This window comes from Aspergillus alliaceus (assembly GCF_009176365.1).
Source record: "Aspergillus alliaceus strain CBS 536.65 unplaced genomic scaffold BDW43scaffold_25, whole genome shotgun sequence".
Lineage (NCBI taxonomy): Eukaryota > Fungi > Ascomycota > Eurotiomycetes > Eurotiales > Aspergillaceae > Aspergillus > Aspergillus alliaceus.
The window spans coordinates 391,854-406,107 of NW_022474708.1; the positions used below are offsets into that span (position 1 = coordinate 391,854).

At 48.3% G+C, this 14,254-nt stretch overlaps 7 protein-coding genes across 7 annotated transcripts; 3 read left to right on the forward strand and 4 right to left on the reverse strand.

Annotated features, from left to right (window-relative positions):
* Window positions 1–30: 30 nt before the first annotated feature.
* BDW43DRAFT_311705 (TFIIH/NER complex subunit TFB4) lies at window positions 31–1,226 on the forward strand (the record flags this gene model as incomplete). Its single annotated transcript, XM_032047236.1, has 2 exons — window positions 31–76; window positions 160–1,226. The coding sequence occupies 2 exons, from the start codon at window positions 31–33 to the stop codon at window positions 1,224–1,226; spliced, it is 1,113 nt and encodes a 370-aa protein (XP_031899807.1).
* A 531-nt stretch (window positions 1,227–1,757) lies between these two features.
* Window positions 1,758–3,473, reverse strand: BDW43DRAFT_300721 (threonine aspartase 1; the record flags this gene model as incomplete). Its single annotated transcript, XM_032044947.1, has 5 exons — window positions 1,758–1,868; window positions 1,921–2,030; window positions 2,093–3,040; window positions 3,103–3,302; window positions 3,370–3,473. 5 exons carry the CDS (start codon window positions 3,471–3,473, stop codon window positions 1,758–1,760), a joined length of 1,473 nt encoding a protein of 490 aa, XP_031899808.1.
* Window positions 3,474–4,380: 907 nt separating this feature from the next.
* On the forward strand, window positions 4,381–6,494 carry BDW43DRAFT_278142 (actin-related protein 3). The gene is made up of 4 exons (XM_032042129.1): window positions 4,381–4,647; window positions 4,726–4,748; window positions 4,828–5,171; window positions 5,260–6,494. Exons 1-4 carry the CDS (start codon window positions 4,613–4,615, stop codon window positions 6,157–6,159), a joined length of 1,302 nt encoding a protein of 433 aa, XP_031899809.1. The 5' UTR covers window positions 4,381–4,612; the 3' UTR covers window positions 6,160–6,494.
* Window positions 6,491–9,203, reverse strand: BDW43DRAFT_278150 (acyl-CoA dehydrogenase NM domain-like protein). Its single transcript, XM_032042130.1, has 7 exons — window positions 8,968–9,203; window positions 8,503–8,904; window positions 8,253–8,451; window positions 8,072–8,191; window positions 7,871–8,020; window positions 7,240–7,811; window positions 6,491–7,190 (listed from the first exon to the last, which is right to left on the reverse strand). The coding sequence occupies exons 2-7, from the start codon at window positions 8,624–8,626 to the stop codon at window positions 6,679–6,681; spliced, it is 1,677 nt and encodes a 558-aa protein (XP_031899810.1). The 5' UTR covers window positions 8,627–8,904; window positions 8,968–9,203; the 3' UTR covers window positions 6,491–6,678.
* Window positions 9,204–9,339: 136 nt separating this feature from the next.
* Window positions 9,340–11,263, reverse strand: BDW43DRAFT_278153 (tRNA (uracil(54)-C(5))-methyltransferase). The gene has a single exon (XM_032042131.1). The coding sequence runs from the start codon at window positions 11,197–11,199 to the stop codon at window positions 9,463–9,465; it is 1,737 nt and encodes a 578-aa protein (XP_031899811.1). The 5' UTR covers window positions 11,200–11,263; the 3' UTR covers window positions 9,340–9,462.
* Window positions 11,264–11,379: 116 nt separating this feature from the next.
* On the forward strand, window positions 11,380–13,127 carry BDW43DRAFT_278155 (mitochondrial 37S ribosomal protein uS5m). Its single transcript, XM_032042132.1, has 2 exons — window positions 11,380–12,529; window positions 12,583–13,127. Exons 1-2 carry the CDS (start codon window positions 11,509–11,511, stop codon window positions 12,798–12,800), a joined length of 1,239 nt encoding a protein of 412 aa, XP_031899812.1. The 5' UTR covers window positions 11,380–11,508; the 3' UTR covers window positions 12,801–13,127.
* On the reverse strand, window positions 13,128–14,043 carry BDW43DRAFT_278157 (DASH complex subunit DAD3 family protein). Its single transcript, XM_032042133.1, has 2 exons — window positions 13,669–14,043; window positions 13,128–13,524 (listed from the first exon to the last, which is right to left on the reverse strand). Exons 1-2 carry the CDS (start codon window positions 13,804–13,806, stop codon window positions 13,267–13,269), a joined length of 396 nt encoding a protein of 131 aa, XP_031899813.1. The 5' UTR covers window positions 13,807–14,043; the 3' UTR covers window positions 13,128–13,266.
* Between the last annotated feature and the right edge of the window lie 211 nt (window positions 14,044–14,254).

The following is a 14,254-nucleotide window of genomic DNA, read 5'->3' on the forward strand; positions in this document are numbered from 1 at the left end:
CCCTGAAAAGACACCGGATAAGACCATACCATGAACGCCGTGGATGCGACAGAGCACTATGAGACGAGTGCACGCGGTAAGAAAATCATTTCAAGCTATGTTTTAGCTTATAGCTTTTGTAAATCAAAACTCTCGCTCACCTTTTTTCCATTTCTGAAGACCCTGCGCCCGCCCTCTTAACCGTTATCCTCGACACTAATCCCCACGCATGGGCCCTCCTCGAAAATTCCCTCCCGTTGACCAAGGCGATCGCAAACATCCTGGTTTTCCTCAATGCTCACCTGGCCTGTAACTACGCAAACGAGGTGGCCGTGGTAGCCTCCCACAGTCAAAAGGCGGCATGGCTATATCCTCACGAGACCCACACCACGAAGACGTCTCGAGACGCCGACGGTGACGTCTCCATGAACGGGTCGAATAATACCTCAGGACAAGTTAACAAGTACCGACCGTTTCGGATCGTGGAGGAACAAGTCACACACAATCTACGCGAACTTATGCAGTCGACCAGTGGGGCGAACGTGCAAGCTACGAACTCGACAATGATGGCAGGGGCGCTTACGCTTGCTCTTAGTCATATCAATCGCAGAACTATTGCTTGGGCTGAGGCCCATGGAGCTGATATGGCTGCTGCGACGTCGACTGATGTCGCTCCCGCCGGTGGACGATCTACGGGGACGGATACGGTAGAAGGGTTACAGTCGCGAATCCTGATCTTGTCGGTTAGTGGTGCGAGTGATTCTGCGCATCAGTATATTCCGATTATGAATAGTATCTTTGCCTGTCAGCGGCTTCATATTCCTATTGATGTGTGCAAGCTGAGCGGTGATGCTGTCTTTTTGCAGCAGGCTTCTGATGCTACCAAGGGCATCTACATGTCGTTGACTGAGCCTCGAGGGCTACTGCAGTACTTGATGATGGCTTTTCTGCCGGATCAGCGATCCCGAAAACACCTGGTGCTTCCGACGCGGGTTGACGTTGATTTCCGTGCGGCTTGCTTCTGCCACCGGCGAGTTGTCGATATTGGATTTGTCTGTTCCATTTGTTTAAGCATCTTCTGCGAGCCCCAGGAGAATGGCAAGTGTCTCACTTGTGGTACGCAACTTGAAATGGGTGATTATGGGCTTAAGCCAGCTGTGGTGGCTCGAAAGAAGAAGAAAAAGAAGCGCGTGAACGGTCCATCGGGCACAGCTACGCCTACGCCTACGCCTACACCCGGGCCCTGACTTCTTACCCGACAAAAAGTGTTCTCTGCGTCTTCATCATGAAGGGGCATGTGTTGCAGAAACTGGGAGTGAAATTGTTTGTCTGCTACCTTTGGTCTTGAGCGATGTCAGAGGATCGCATCACGAAGATATCCAGCTTTTATTTGGTATCCTATTCTCAGATACATGTAGGAGGCAGTCACAAATCCCGGCAGACACACTCAGACATTCCACCCATGTCAAGAGTCGAATTTTAGGAAGGACAGCTGAAAGAAACCGCTCTGTCGGTTGTTTGGTCACCGAAGGCAAGGTAGCATTTGGGAGGCAACAACACTATCTAATGTTAGAGGGTGGCAGAAAGTGTTGGTCACTTGTAATCGGGTTGGAAAGCTGCGCTCGCTCTGACTTATACAATATAGGAAAGACACCAGAACATAAATCATAAAAAGGGTCTTACTGTTATAGATAGGCTATGCTGTAGCATCGGATGCCCTTTATCTAACGTCGTATTAGATCCGTTTTTGCCATTTTCTGTAACCTGAAGGGGTAGACCTACCTCTGGAATCGGTACGCGCGGCCACCTTGAGCAATACTCCCGTTTCCATTGCTGCGCGACATCACGGACACCGGTCTCTTGTCCTCACTGCTCATAGAAGCCAGGGCCTGGCATTGTAGTGTTCAGCATACGACCCAAGAGATAAAGCGGGTTACCTACGAAAGAGTCCGTGTTATGGCCAAAACAGAGATACACCCCATCGGCCGTTCTCTTAACCGCCATGATTCCAATGGCGCCCCGACAATGGCTGTCTTTGACTCCGGGATGGCCTATGTTGAGAATATTAGATTGTTTTTCTTGTATAGCATGTAGGAAAAGGCTCATGTGGTACCCATAAATTCCGACAATATCATTCCCCTCAGCGCTTCATCCTCTGTGACTTCCTCAAATGAACCATCTTCATGCTTTCGTTGGTTGTAATAAATGCGCGAGGCACAGGTGCTAGCGGCTATAGTAGTCGCAATGTGTTCGCCAGTTCCTGAAGTGACTGTAGCAACGCATGTTTGATCCGGATCACTGGTATCTACTGGGATTATAGCAGTGCCGATGCCCACAAGCGCAGCAGGGCCAATACGACCGCGATGTTTCATCCCAATACCACCGGAGGATGAGCCTGCTGCGATATTTCCCTGTGCATCAACTGCTATAGCACCGACGGTATCGCTGATTCGATCCATATTCGCGTGGTGCGTATTTGTGGCAAGGGGACCGGGTGTAGGATCAACGTCCATGCTTGACGAACTGGACTCAAGGGATTGAAATGCAGATGTCTCCGACGACATCCTGCTTGGCATGGAGCTGGACTGAAAAGTCTGAGAAATGGTGCCATCTACATATCCAGCGTTTCTGGCCCTGGGTGGCAGGAAGAGAGGGTCGCCAGAGCCGGCTGGTGAAGTGATACCAGAGATTCTGGAGCGTGAATCACCTATGCTAGAGCTGATCGATGAGGCAGGCCGTATGCTTGAGGGAGACGAGAGCAACTGTGCCGGATTGACGCTCACTGGCCGACGGATGTACGCCTTATGACGGTCGTGTCTTGTAGGAAACTGTCGCCTCTCTTTCGACTCTGCGGCTTCTAAGTCTTGTTGCCAACGCTGCCATCGCTCCCTGGCCTCCTCAGATATCAGGCCATCGTGGGGGAGCACAACCAGACCCTGATCATACGCAAAATTTGTCGCACCTTGTCCCACAAGGAAATTAGGGGGCACTCTTTGCAAAGTCAATGGCTTTGTTGATGCTTCAAGGATGACTCGAGCCAAGGAGATTGGGTTCTTCACTTCTATTAAAGAAGTCAGTATTTTCCAACACTAGCCGGCTCTAACGGACTGGAGGAGTACGTACGGGCGACAGCACCAGCTGCACCACTTCGCCCCAGATGGTTTACGATGGTAGCGTCACATTCTACGGCGCCATCTATAGTTAGGTTGCTGCCGTAACCCGCGTTTGTAATTTCGGAATCTTCTAGGAGCATGATTGCGATCTCCACGGCGTCAACAGCTGACCCGCCATTTCTGAGCATCTGGATTGCCACCTTCGCCGCACTGTTGAGAGTTAGATGCACCAAGATACTCAGAGAGAACCGACAACGGTGGTGGGATAATAACTCACTTCTCGCATGTTTCTAGATGTAGCTTTTCGTTATTTGGACTATGAAACCCAGCTCCCGCATGGACAAAGATGGCAGAGACATTATCTCCACGTGGACGGCACATCGCGCCCTTGAGTTGATCTGCTGACGAGATTGGAGAGTAGGCACGTAGATTTGCAGCCTGTTTTTGTGGAAATAAGAAGGGAGGAAGATTCCACACAGTGTGGGAGCAACTCAAGGCCAGAGCTCGTACTGAAGACTGGGGATTCAGCATCCAGTTTATCAGAGTGGAGAGAGTGCACGCCAGGAAAACATCACTTTAGGTGGGGACCTTTCCTTTGCACAGCAGGGTTGGTGGGAGAAGGTATGGTCCCACTATGATGAGACGTTGGAACTATCTTGTTCGTAGTGTTCAGATGAAAACAAGAAATATAGGCATTTAAAACTAATGATCAACTCGTCAAAGAAAACAAGGCTTGCTGGCCTGAATGAGTGAGGAATTGAGAGGTGTGAGGGACAACGAATAGTGTAGTAAACCTAAAGGTATTGAGTTCATAACAAACGACAGTAGAGAACATTTAGGAATATCTGAATGGGATTAGAATAATGATCTTGTAACAATGAATGTGCAGGGTTGTAGGTATACAGAAGGGGAAATGCAGGAAGACAACACAAATATTGACTCTGAAAGTGAATGTTTTTGATAGTTTGCAGTTCCTTCCTTTAGACAGACTGAGAGGCAGTTGCCCTATGGGTAATACGATCCATGGGTCCCATGACTTACAAACAATGAATCCTCATGTAGGAAGGGGAGAGTGCAGAAGAACCATGGCAATTTCGAGAAGTAGTTTGTAGTATGTATGTCTGTCAGTATAAGAGAATATCAATAACTACTAAAAATGGTCAAGCAAACTCATAGATATCGGAGAGCACATGACTTTGGCTTGGCATAAACGGATGTCATGAATCTCAGGTATCCATCCTATTTATCCACGTACTCGTATCATACCGTAAAGTAACGCTAAGAGTCTAACCCAACTAACTTATTGGTACATACCGGCTGCCCGCCTCCTCCGTCCTCCCCTCCTCCGCTATTCCAACGACCGTCTCTCCCTATTCCTAGTACCCACTTTACTTCATTCCCCGTTCTATTGTTTTCTTTCTAATTTCCTCAATTATTGCCAACCAGTCTGGTTGCAGGTTGTCCTAATCGCGACTTGGGAGAAAGGGGAACTGTGGACGTGTGCGCTCCAGCTATCCGTCATGGCATCCCAAACCCCAGCCGTTGTCATGGACAAGTATGTTGCTCTACACCGACAGACCTCTTCCCCCTCCGCAAATAACGAAGATAACTAACTCTGAGTGGTATCGTGTAGCGGTACTGGATATTCTAAACTTGGTGCGTCGACTGATCCTTATCACTACCCTAAACCGCCCAACCGAGCTTCAGGCTGAGCTCTAGGCTGACAAGTAATCAGGTTTCGCCGGTAACGACTCGCCTTCGTTTGTCTTTCCCACCGCAATTGCTACCAAAGCTGGTACTGGAGCCACTAAGCCTCCTGTTGCGAACAAGCCCGGATTCTTATCTGCAGGTGGTGGGGCGAGCTCGCACTTGTCTGCGAAACGTGGTACAGAAGACCTGGATTTCTTCATCGGTGATGAAGCTCTAGCTGCTGCCAATGGTCCCGGATATGGCATTAACTATCCCATCCGGCACGGTCAGATTGAGAACTGGGATCATATGGAACGGTTCTGGTCGAACTCAATTTTTAAGTACTTGCGCGTCGAGCCAGAGGACCATTACTTCTTACTTACTGAACCTGTAAGGCATTTGATTCATCTGGTTTCCCCACGGTTGCTGTTTGCTATGGGTGGAATAGCATTTTTGCTAATGTGTCCTAACTGCATAGCCCCTGAACCCTCCCGAGAACCGTGAGAACACTGCGGAGATCATGTTCGAGTCGTTCAATTGCGCCGGTCTTTACATTGCAGTTCAAGCCGTGCTTGCACTCGCCGCCTCATGGACGTCTTCTAAAGTGACCGATCGATCCCTCACAGGAACTGTCATTGATTCAGGTGACGGTGTCACCCATGTCATTCCCGTCGCGGAAGGCTACGTCATCGGGTCCTCCATCAAAAGTATACCCATTGCCGGTCGAGATATCACGTATTTCGTACAAAGCTTGCTTCGTGACCGAGGCGAGCCGGATAGCAGTTTGAAGACAGCAGAGAAGGTCAAGGAGGAATATTGTTACGTGTGCCCGGACATCGTCAAGGAATTTGCTCGCTATGATCGTGAGCCCGACCGCTTCCTCAAGCATACTGTCACCTCGCCTAATGGCCGTTCGGTGAATATCGATGTCGGATATGAACGTTTCCTTGCTCCTGAGATCTTCTTCAACCCTGAAATCTATTCTTCGGACTTTCTGACTCCGCTGCCGAACGTCGTTGACGGTGTCATCCAGTCTTCCCCTATCGATGTCCGGAGAGGTCTTTATAAGAATATTGTTTTGTCTGGAGGATCCACGCTATACAAGGACTTTGGTCGGCGTTTGCAGCGTGACATCCGGCATCTAGTCGATGCTCGCATTCGTGCGTCCGAGGCCCGCAGCGGTGGCGCCAAGAGTGGTGGATTGGATGTGGCTGTTGTGACGCACAAGAGGCAGCGGCATGGGCCATGGTTTGGAGGTAGCTTGCTGGGTCAGACACCGGAATTCCGCAGCTACTGCCACACCAAGGCAGAGTACGATGAGATAGGCCCCAGCATTGTCCGGAGATTTGCCCTTCTCGGAGGCCCGGGCAGCACGTAAATAGAGGAGCTTAGTTGTCAGTCAGTGTGTTCATTAGCTTTTTGTCAATATTTTTCTTTCTTTTACGATGATTCGCAGCCCTCTTCAATCTGACGCTGCGCGTTTTCATGTAGTTGGGTAGATCAGAAGGAAAAGACCTAACCTGAATACTCCCGCTCAATGTATGTATGTATATATGCACTAGAGTCTCATGAGCGGCCTCCTCTTTTGGATGCTCCTATAGGAACAGAGAGTGATCAAAACGTTCCAAGGCCTATCATTTCCTGGTACCTACTTGTACCCACCACAGTCAAGACTATACATCGAACTACCGCCAACTTAATAGCAATGGAGTTTGGAGAAAATATGCAAAAAGGTATGCAAGCACCAAAACAAAGAGTGATGAGACCTTCACACTGTAACGTACAAAATTTAATCACAACTAAGAGGAGCACAAGTAGCAGCTAAACCTGGAATATATCAATTTATACCAAAACAAGCATATGATACTCTACCGCTCAAAATTCAAAAAATATCTGGTCAAAGCCTAGCCCTATCCTTACTCATACCCACCCCATCAGGTGTCTCTAACCCACCAACAAAGGCATCCCACGAAGCTTGTGATAAGATAGGGGCTGTACAATAGGGTCCGGCACCAGTCTCATCCAGCAACTTATCCAACTGAGGCAACAGGGCATCTAAAAGCCTAGCTTCTGTCCGAAATAAATATTCACGAGTGAGATCCGTATGTTGGGTGTACCAACTTGGGTCTAGCAATACCGTATGAATCTCATATAGCGCTAACAAATCCGAATCGATGCCTGCTTTCACAGCGGCTTCGTAGGCCCTTCGATGTCCAATGGCTTCTGCAAGGACCGGGCATCTTGGTAAAATCAACGAATTGAACTCGGCACTTCGATGGCCTTCTTTTAGCCCTTCGAGCATTGAGCGGCACTCGTCGAAGAGACCTTTCTCGTGCCGGGCTAGGAGACATCCTGGGTTGACTGGGGGTGGCAGCTCGTATCGGTTGAGGAGGAGCTCGATGCCGAGTCCTATTTCTTTTATGAGATGGAGTGAAGTAGAAAAGACTGGGAGTCATACTAATGCTAAGAGCCAGCGTATCTCCTTCCATAATTGAAACCGCGCGCGTCTCTAACTGCGATTCGATGATATGGTTATACTTCCATAAGCCCTGAGCACCGCAACGTTCGGACAAGGCATGAAACATAGGCTGAGATGCCTGGCATAGCACTGCTTTAAATGTCGCGCTAATGCCTCGTTGAACGGCTGGTGTACTGGAAGACCCCCTGAATTGTTCGATGCTGTCGTGTGCGTATGCCTCGAAGACTGCTATCTGCGCCAAGGCGTGTAGTATAGGGAGCTGTTGAGTGCGGAATGAGATGATAGGAAGGGGCATATTGTTTTGTCCCAGAATTTGACGGCGAAGGCTGTATTTCCCAGCTATGAAAACTGCCCTTTTCATCGCTGGGATAAGAGCCGTAGTGAATGCTAGAGCGCCAACGCTAGCACGTTGGATCATTGATAGGAAGTTTTCTCGTACATTTCCTGGCTTCTTTAGTGGTCCCAGAAGCGCTGATCTGGGTAAACGGACATGTGTAAATGCTGTGATGGTATGGTCTAAGGGTTTTGATCCTGCTCGCCTAGGGAGTAACCTGTAAGGCTTTAGTCTCTATAGGTCTTTCCAACACTGGCTCTCGTGGGATGTGTATACTTGGCAGTGATTCCTTCGTACATCTGTTTTCCATCGTTAAGCCAGACAACGAATGGCTTCACACCCCAGTCATTAGTAGAGACAAGAAGCCGGGCAAACACGAGAGCAACTCGAGGAAATCCTTTTCTTGGCGAGTTTGGAGTTGCGAATCTGATCTAGTCAGCTATAGAGGACTAGGAATGTAGAATTAGTTTATCCTACTTTGCTGCATTTGTGCTTGGTGTATGTAGATCAAAACTGCCATCGGGAAGCAACGTCGCGATCGTCTCTAGATTCCGAGCATCTAACCCATGTCCGACCTCAGTGAGCATGAATTGAATTCCATTAGGTAAAGTCAGCCATATCTACATAATGCTGGTCCACTAGGGCTTCAAGAGCTTACGAAACGTCAAATCTTAGTACTCGATCCAAGAGTGGCTGATACTCAGGTTGATCTGCAACGAACGTAGCAAGCGTTGCACCAGCAACATTATACTGGGTTGACACCAAAATAAAAGCTGCAAAATCGACAGAAAGAAGCATATCTTGGTGGATTTGCCAAAACTTTGGCGTCAAGTTAAGGATATCTGTGGTCTCCAAACCTATATCTATATGTGTGAGTTCTTAAGCCAGTCCTGTCTGACGAACCGTACCATATGCCTTGGCAACCGCACCAGCGCGGTGATAACTGACGTTGATCCTTTCATCGTTCGTTAGATGCTCGGGAATCGGCTTGAATAAATCTGACTCGAGTAACCAGGAAGCTGCTGAAGACATTTTGATTGATTGATCTGTTCGATCTTTCTAACAGGGAACATTATACGCCGAACGGATTTAAAGAGCATTCCGTGGACAACGAGACCTGAAAACGTATATAAATGAAAGAATAGAGAATAGCTAGGATGACGTAGAGCCATGAGTATGATCGTAGAACCTGTTCCAGCAGCCCGGCAGCAGATGAGACTATTCAGGCTGAAGAACCTGCTCTGGAAAGTATATTGCCTGGTTAGTGCTAGTCAGCGCCGCAAGCAGGAAAGCAGGATATTGATCTATGTTTAAGTCATCCCCCACTTTAATTAGCTCTGTGGGCTCTCTCATCCATGTCATACTGGACTTATCTGTAGTGTAGGCGCTTTGCAATAGGTCCAGGGATTGGATGCCAGCAACTTATGGCGTTCTGATGCACTCGATGAAAGCTGAAACGTCCTTTTGTAATGATTGTTACGATTAATGTCTTTGTAGATTGTGCGTGTGACACCTTGTAATCCAGACCGTTGACAATTGCAGAACACAAGGGTAGAAGGCATAATACAAGTGAATGAAGTGTTGACGAAAAATGCTGCTGAACATCTTCAGCTTTAGTAATACACCATGTGACCCCTGAACGACTATTCACAACGTAGCAATCGGTTAAGAGGTAGGTTAGAATACATCACCCCATAACGAAAGTTTAAGAACACTACTTTTGCTTCTCGACAGGGTTATCCATGTAAGGAAAGAATCGTCAATTAATGTCTATTCTATATTCCTTTGTATTGTAGCCAACGCGCTGAAGACCAAATATTGTATCCAAAGTTGTTGTATAGCAAAGGTTTTGAATTTTGCGCATTCATTCATCGGAATGTGGACTTGTTTAGAATTGCCACGCCTTCTACGTGACCTGTTTGAGGGAAGAAGTCAAAGCCTCTGATACTCTCAATCTCATAACGGATGTTCTTCTCCGCGTCACCCTGGACCATAACCGCTACGTCCCGCGCCTGTGTATGTACATTGCAACTCACGTAGACGACGCGGCGAGGCCCAAAAGTCAGAAGTTGACTGAGGAAGTCATCACTGCACCCCTTGCGGGGCGGGTCAATCACGAGAAGTGTCTGGTCGGGAGGATAAGGTACGTCCTTGAAAAGTGTGGCGGCATCCGCCGCGGCAAAGCCGGTATTTGGAAGGGAGTTGGCGCGCGCATTCTCACGCGCGGAGGCAATAGAATCTCCGGCTACATCCACACCGAGGCTTGACCTGAAGAGTGGCGAGAGTGTGATTGTGAAAAGACCGGAACCGGAATAGGCATCCAGGAGATATTTAATGGGCTTGGGATCTTGTTGATTGTTCTCTGGTAGTGCAAGCTGGCGGATGTATTCTGTAAAGCCAGAGAGGATGGAATTGTTGTTCTGGAAGAAAGCGCCGGCTTTGTTGCTGAAAAAATAATCATCGATGTATTCGACTGATGTCCCATTGGGATCCGTCACACACCGTTTCTCTTCGGTGTACTTCTCACGCTCGATCTGTATCACATCACCTGAGTCCTCCCCAGTTTCAATATCGCGGTTCTTTATTGTCGAACCAGCATCCACCCCATCTTTCGGAATCCGCGCAGTGGATTCCCGCAGCAGAATCGTGGCTCCTTTTTTGTATTTTCCAATATTTTCCGCAACCTTCTTTCTCTCACTTTTGAGGCCTTTTCGAACAATATCGGTGCCCAAAGGACAGTCTTCAATATCCAAGTCCCGGCGCTGATTCTTATATGTAAATCCGATAGGTGGCACCTCGGTATGAGGTTCTCTAGGGCCGTTCTTACTCCTTCTATTTCCACTGGGGCCCGCAAAATGTGGCGTCAACTTTGTGCGATAACCGTACTGCAAAGGAGAGGGGAAAGTGTCGCCAATAGCGGGTATTAACTCCGGAATCAAGCCGGAGAAGTTGGCGTAAGCCTTTTCCACAATGCGCTTCTTATGAGCCAGCTGATCTTCATAGGACATCATTTGCAGCTGGCAGCCAGAACATTTGCCGAAATACTGGCATCCTATCGCAGAATCCTTTCGCTGAGGACCTGCTTCAACCGTCTTGATAAAATCTGTCAAGCTATAGGATAAGGTAGGAAAATGGCGCACAACTTTGACCAAGGCCTTGTCGCCGGGGACTGTAAAGGGAACGACGTAGACATGATTCGCATTCTCAGACAGCGCGAGGCCATCGCCAGTTGATGATAGCTGAGCGACCTTGACCTCAATCTCAGTGAAAGTCTCCGGTAGAGAAGAAGGTGGCGGGGTGGAAGCATCTTCTATACCAACTTCGCTCTCAGGCTTATGCTTTCGTAGCAGCTGGTCGATATCGGCTTGAAGGACTTCATCAAACCCACTGCTATTTTCTCGATCGGCCTTGCCCTTCTTGCGCCGCTTCATACTCTGATCTGGTTTCTTGGGAGAGTTCTGCATTGTGGTTGAGGAAAACTGCGCAATGGGGTATGGACAGTGGGACAAAAGAGTGTTAGAGTGGACGAGATGTCCAGTCCGCAAAGAAAGAATTGAAGAGTAGTGTTTTCGCGATAGGGAGAAACCCGCCCTAAATGTGAACATATATAATAAATAAAATCGTAAAGGGAAAAAAAAACATAAAAAACCAGAAAAATTGTTGCGAAAGAATAGAACGTGAAAATTGGCCGAAATTCTGGAGGGACGAGATGAGTGACCAAGAAAAGGTGAGCGGCAATTGGTTGAACCGCTCCGCTGAGAATTTCACCGGCTTTCAGTCCTTCACTTCTTCAACCATCCAAGTCTCCGTCCACCCTTCGCACCGCGGTCGATCCCACTTGCCCCAGTTCCTTTACTCTCCCCGGATTAGTTCTCAAGTGGCCTCTGCTGGCCAGAGAGCTTCAATCTTTCAACATGAGCTTCGCAAGGCCGGCACGATGTGTGTTTTGCAGCTTCTCTCGGAGTGTCTCCGCGGGCACTCGCGTGCCTAGTCGACAATTCCACCCTTCCCTGACGCAGTTCGCAAACCGTACGCCGAAATTCTCCAACTTACAGGCTCGAGATGGGAAGACTTTGGACGAGATTACGCGGGATCTGAAACCCAGACACTTCAAGCCGTACACGGAAGAGGAAAAGACAAGCCTGAAGGAAGAATACACTCCTGAGCAACTGGCCGCAATTGAGGCCGGTGAGGCGGCAATTGATCCCCATGATATGGCAGAGCAGTTCGCTATCCGTCAGGATCCGATGAAGCTTCATTACCTGGATGATTTTTCGACAATTGAACCTGGCGTGGACAAGCATATCCGGGCCCCCAAATCCAACTCCGACTATAACGTGACCCTGAAAAGCGATGATGATTTCATCGAAGACTATGCCCACTTTTTTGCCAGTGAGAAGCAGATCTCCGCGGAGGACTGGGCACGGTTTACCGAGTCCACGCGAGTCACGCTGGGAAAGGAGGAAAATGAGCTGAATCCTCACAGTACTCTAGTGCCCGATCTCTTTGGCCCGGGGGAGTCTCTGACGGAGGACAATAAAGCATGGCAACCTTTCGAGACCCAGGAGTCGTTACAGGGCCCAGATTCTGAGGAGGTGACTGACGCGCTGAAGAGACTTCTCCAGTCGACAGGCTATTCCCAAGCATTTATCAGGGGGCTGGCGACAAAGACTCTTGTCTCGCACTCGGTCGTCAACCAAACTCGTCTGGGTAAGGTCCGTCGTATGTATTGTCTTTCCATCGCTGGCAACGGCAATGGCCTCCTGGGAATCGGTGAAGCCAAGTCAGAGGAGTCTGCCGATGCCATCACACAATCCAAATACCGAGCCATCAGAAACATGCAACCCATCCCTCGGTACGAGAATCGCACCATCTTTGGTGATGTTAAGGGCAAGGTGGGAGCAGTCGAATTGAAGTTGATGACCCGTCCGCCAGGTATGCATACGCTCGATTATGAACGACTAGTTTCAGCTACTAACTGTGCATAGGATTCGGACTCCGTTGTCAGCATTTGATCTTCGAGATGTGCCGTGCAGCTGGTATTCACGACCTCGCTGCTCGTGTTGGTCGTTCGAGGAATCCCATGAACACTGTTAAAGCAGCCTATGAAGCCATTATGAGCCAACGCAACCCAGAAGATATTGCCCGTGCGCGTGGCAAGAAGATAGTCGATGTTCGTAAGGTCTACTACTCAGGAAGAGCCTAGTCGGCGTCTATCAAAACGATGTTATTTTCTTTGGCTGAGTATATCATTTCCGGGTATTAAAGTGGGTTCTGGTGCGTCTATGGATAATAAGCCTATGCTATCCAGACATACCGACAGTCATCATTTCGCATAGAATAGACTGTACGAATATGAGCATTGTTTGCGGCATATAATGCACGCTTCTTTGCGTTATGGCGATGTATATAATCTTTCTTTTTCTTTTCTTTTTTCTTTCGTCTTTACCCTTTGTTTTGACTGTACCCTGACATGTATTTGTATCTGCAAGGCTAGTGTCATGCTATATCATATCGATCCAGTACCAGATTCCGTAAATACCCATCTTTAATCCCAACACCACACCAATGAAAACCCACATAAAACAAAGGGGTATACCCATCGCCCACACCCATATATGCAAATTTAATATTCACAAAAACCCGACCCACACCCATAAGGTGAACGAAGATCAAGTATACCGCCCATCAAAACTCACATCCTCATCCTGAAAATCATATCCCTGATCATGATATTGCATAGGGTTGCCTTGTTGCTCCATCTGTTGCTGCTCCTCATTCTCATTAAAGATCTGCTGTTGGAGTACAATACTGTACACACTCGCTTTGAGAAGCGTGCAGACCGTCGCAGTCTTCCTTTCGAGGAGTCGGAGGCCGTCGAGAGTGAGAGACGAGGGATCACCAGAGAGATCGGCGAGTTTCTCAGATAGCTGGAAATAAATCACGTTAGTATGAGTTAATTTCTAGCATTCTCGAGAACTGATACGGAACGACGAGTATTGATAGGATGGGCGGGGTATAGCGAATATAACAGGATAGGTCGATAAGTTTGGGAAGCCAAGGCAACTACATACCTTGTTCACATTGCCCAACAACCGAGAGTATTCATCTAGAACTTCTTGTTCAAGATCAGAGACCAATGGGTTCGAGGCGCGCAGGAGAGGGTTCTCGGATTCTTGCGCCGGAGAGTCATCAGACATTGGCGTGGACATGGATGTGTAGATAGATGGTTTAGTGCTGTGATTCTTTTGGGCTAGGATGAAATGGGGTATATTATGCGAGTGTCCCAGAGCCAGTGGTCACTGTTGTGTAGGTGGTTTGGGTGGTCCACCGTGGTTGACTTATTTGTTTTGTTTTCTACTTCGTATCAAATCAATCATTTAATCCGATCCACTGCTGACGGAACTGTTAAGGGCCCGCTATGTATGGAGAGGTGAGCCCAATCAAGCAGGCGGCGACTGTGGTTGCAGGTCAGCTGGGTTCCTTTTTTAGGTGGTGTGTCACAAAAGGTCTGCTTAGTCAGATTTGATCACGTGTATAACGGATTAAGTATAACATTGTAAGTACGTTTTCAACCACCGAGTCGGCATCACCACCGAGCCGGCACCTCTGTATTCCATACAAAATGGCAAATTCCAATGCTCTATATCTCAACAACAC

What these genes read in the sequence shown, in the direction of transcription:
- BDW43DRAFT_278142 (XM_032042129.1), top strand. Translation starts at nt 4,613, where the DNA reads ATGGCATCCCAAACCCCAGCCGTTGTCATGGACAA. An exon ending in CCAGCCGTTGTCATGGACAA is followed by an intron (nt 4,648 to 4,725) that starts GTATGTTGCTCT and finishes GGTATCGTGTAG; the next exon opens with CGGTACTGGATATTCTAAAC. An exon ending in TACTGGATATTCTAAACTTG is followed by an intron (nt 4,749 to 4,827) that starts GTGCGTCGACTG and finishes ACAAGTAATCAG; the next exon opens with GTTTCGCCGGTAACGACTCG.
- BDW43DRAFT_278150 (XM_032042130.1), bottom strand. Translation starts at nt 8,626, where the DNA reads ATGTCTTCAGCAGCTTCCTGGTTACTCGAGTCAGATTTATTCAAGCCG. An exon ending in TGCGGTTGCCAAGGCATATG is followed by an intron (nt 8,452 to 8,502) that starts GTACGGTTCGTC and finishes ATATAGATATAG; the next exon opens with GTTTGGAGACCACAGATATC. An exon ending in TACGAAGGAATCACTGCCAA is followed by an intron (nt 7,812 to 7,870) that starts GTATACACATCC and finishes AAAGCCTTACAG; the next exon opens with GTTACTCCCTAGGCGAGCAG.
- BDW43DRAFT_278153 (XM_032042131.1), bottom strand. Translation starts at nt 11,199, where the DNA reads ATGTTCACATTTAGGGCGGGTTTCTCCCTATCGCGAAAACACTACTCT.
- BDW43DRAFT_278155 (XM_032042132.1), top strand. Translation starts at nt 11,509, where the DNA reads ATGAGCTTCGCAAGGCCGGCACGATGTGTGTTTTGCAGCTTCTCTCGG. An exon ending in GTTGATGACCCGTCCGCCAG is followed by an intron (nt 12,530 to 12,582) that starts GTATGCATACGC and finishes AACTGTGCATAG; the next exon opens with GATTCGGACTCCGTTGTCAG.
- BDW43DRAFT_278157 (XM_032042133.1), bottom strand. Translation starts at nt 13,806, where the DNA reads ATGTCCACGCCAATGTCTGATGACTCTCCGGCGCAAGAATCCGAGAAC. An exon ending in TGTTGGGCAATGTGAACAAG is followed by an intron (nt 13,525 to 13,668) that starts GTATGTAGTTGC and finishes ATTTATTTCCAG; the next exon opens with CTATCTGAGAAACTCGCCGA.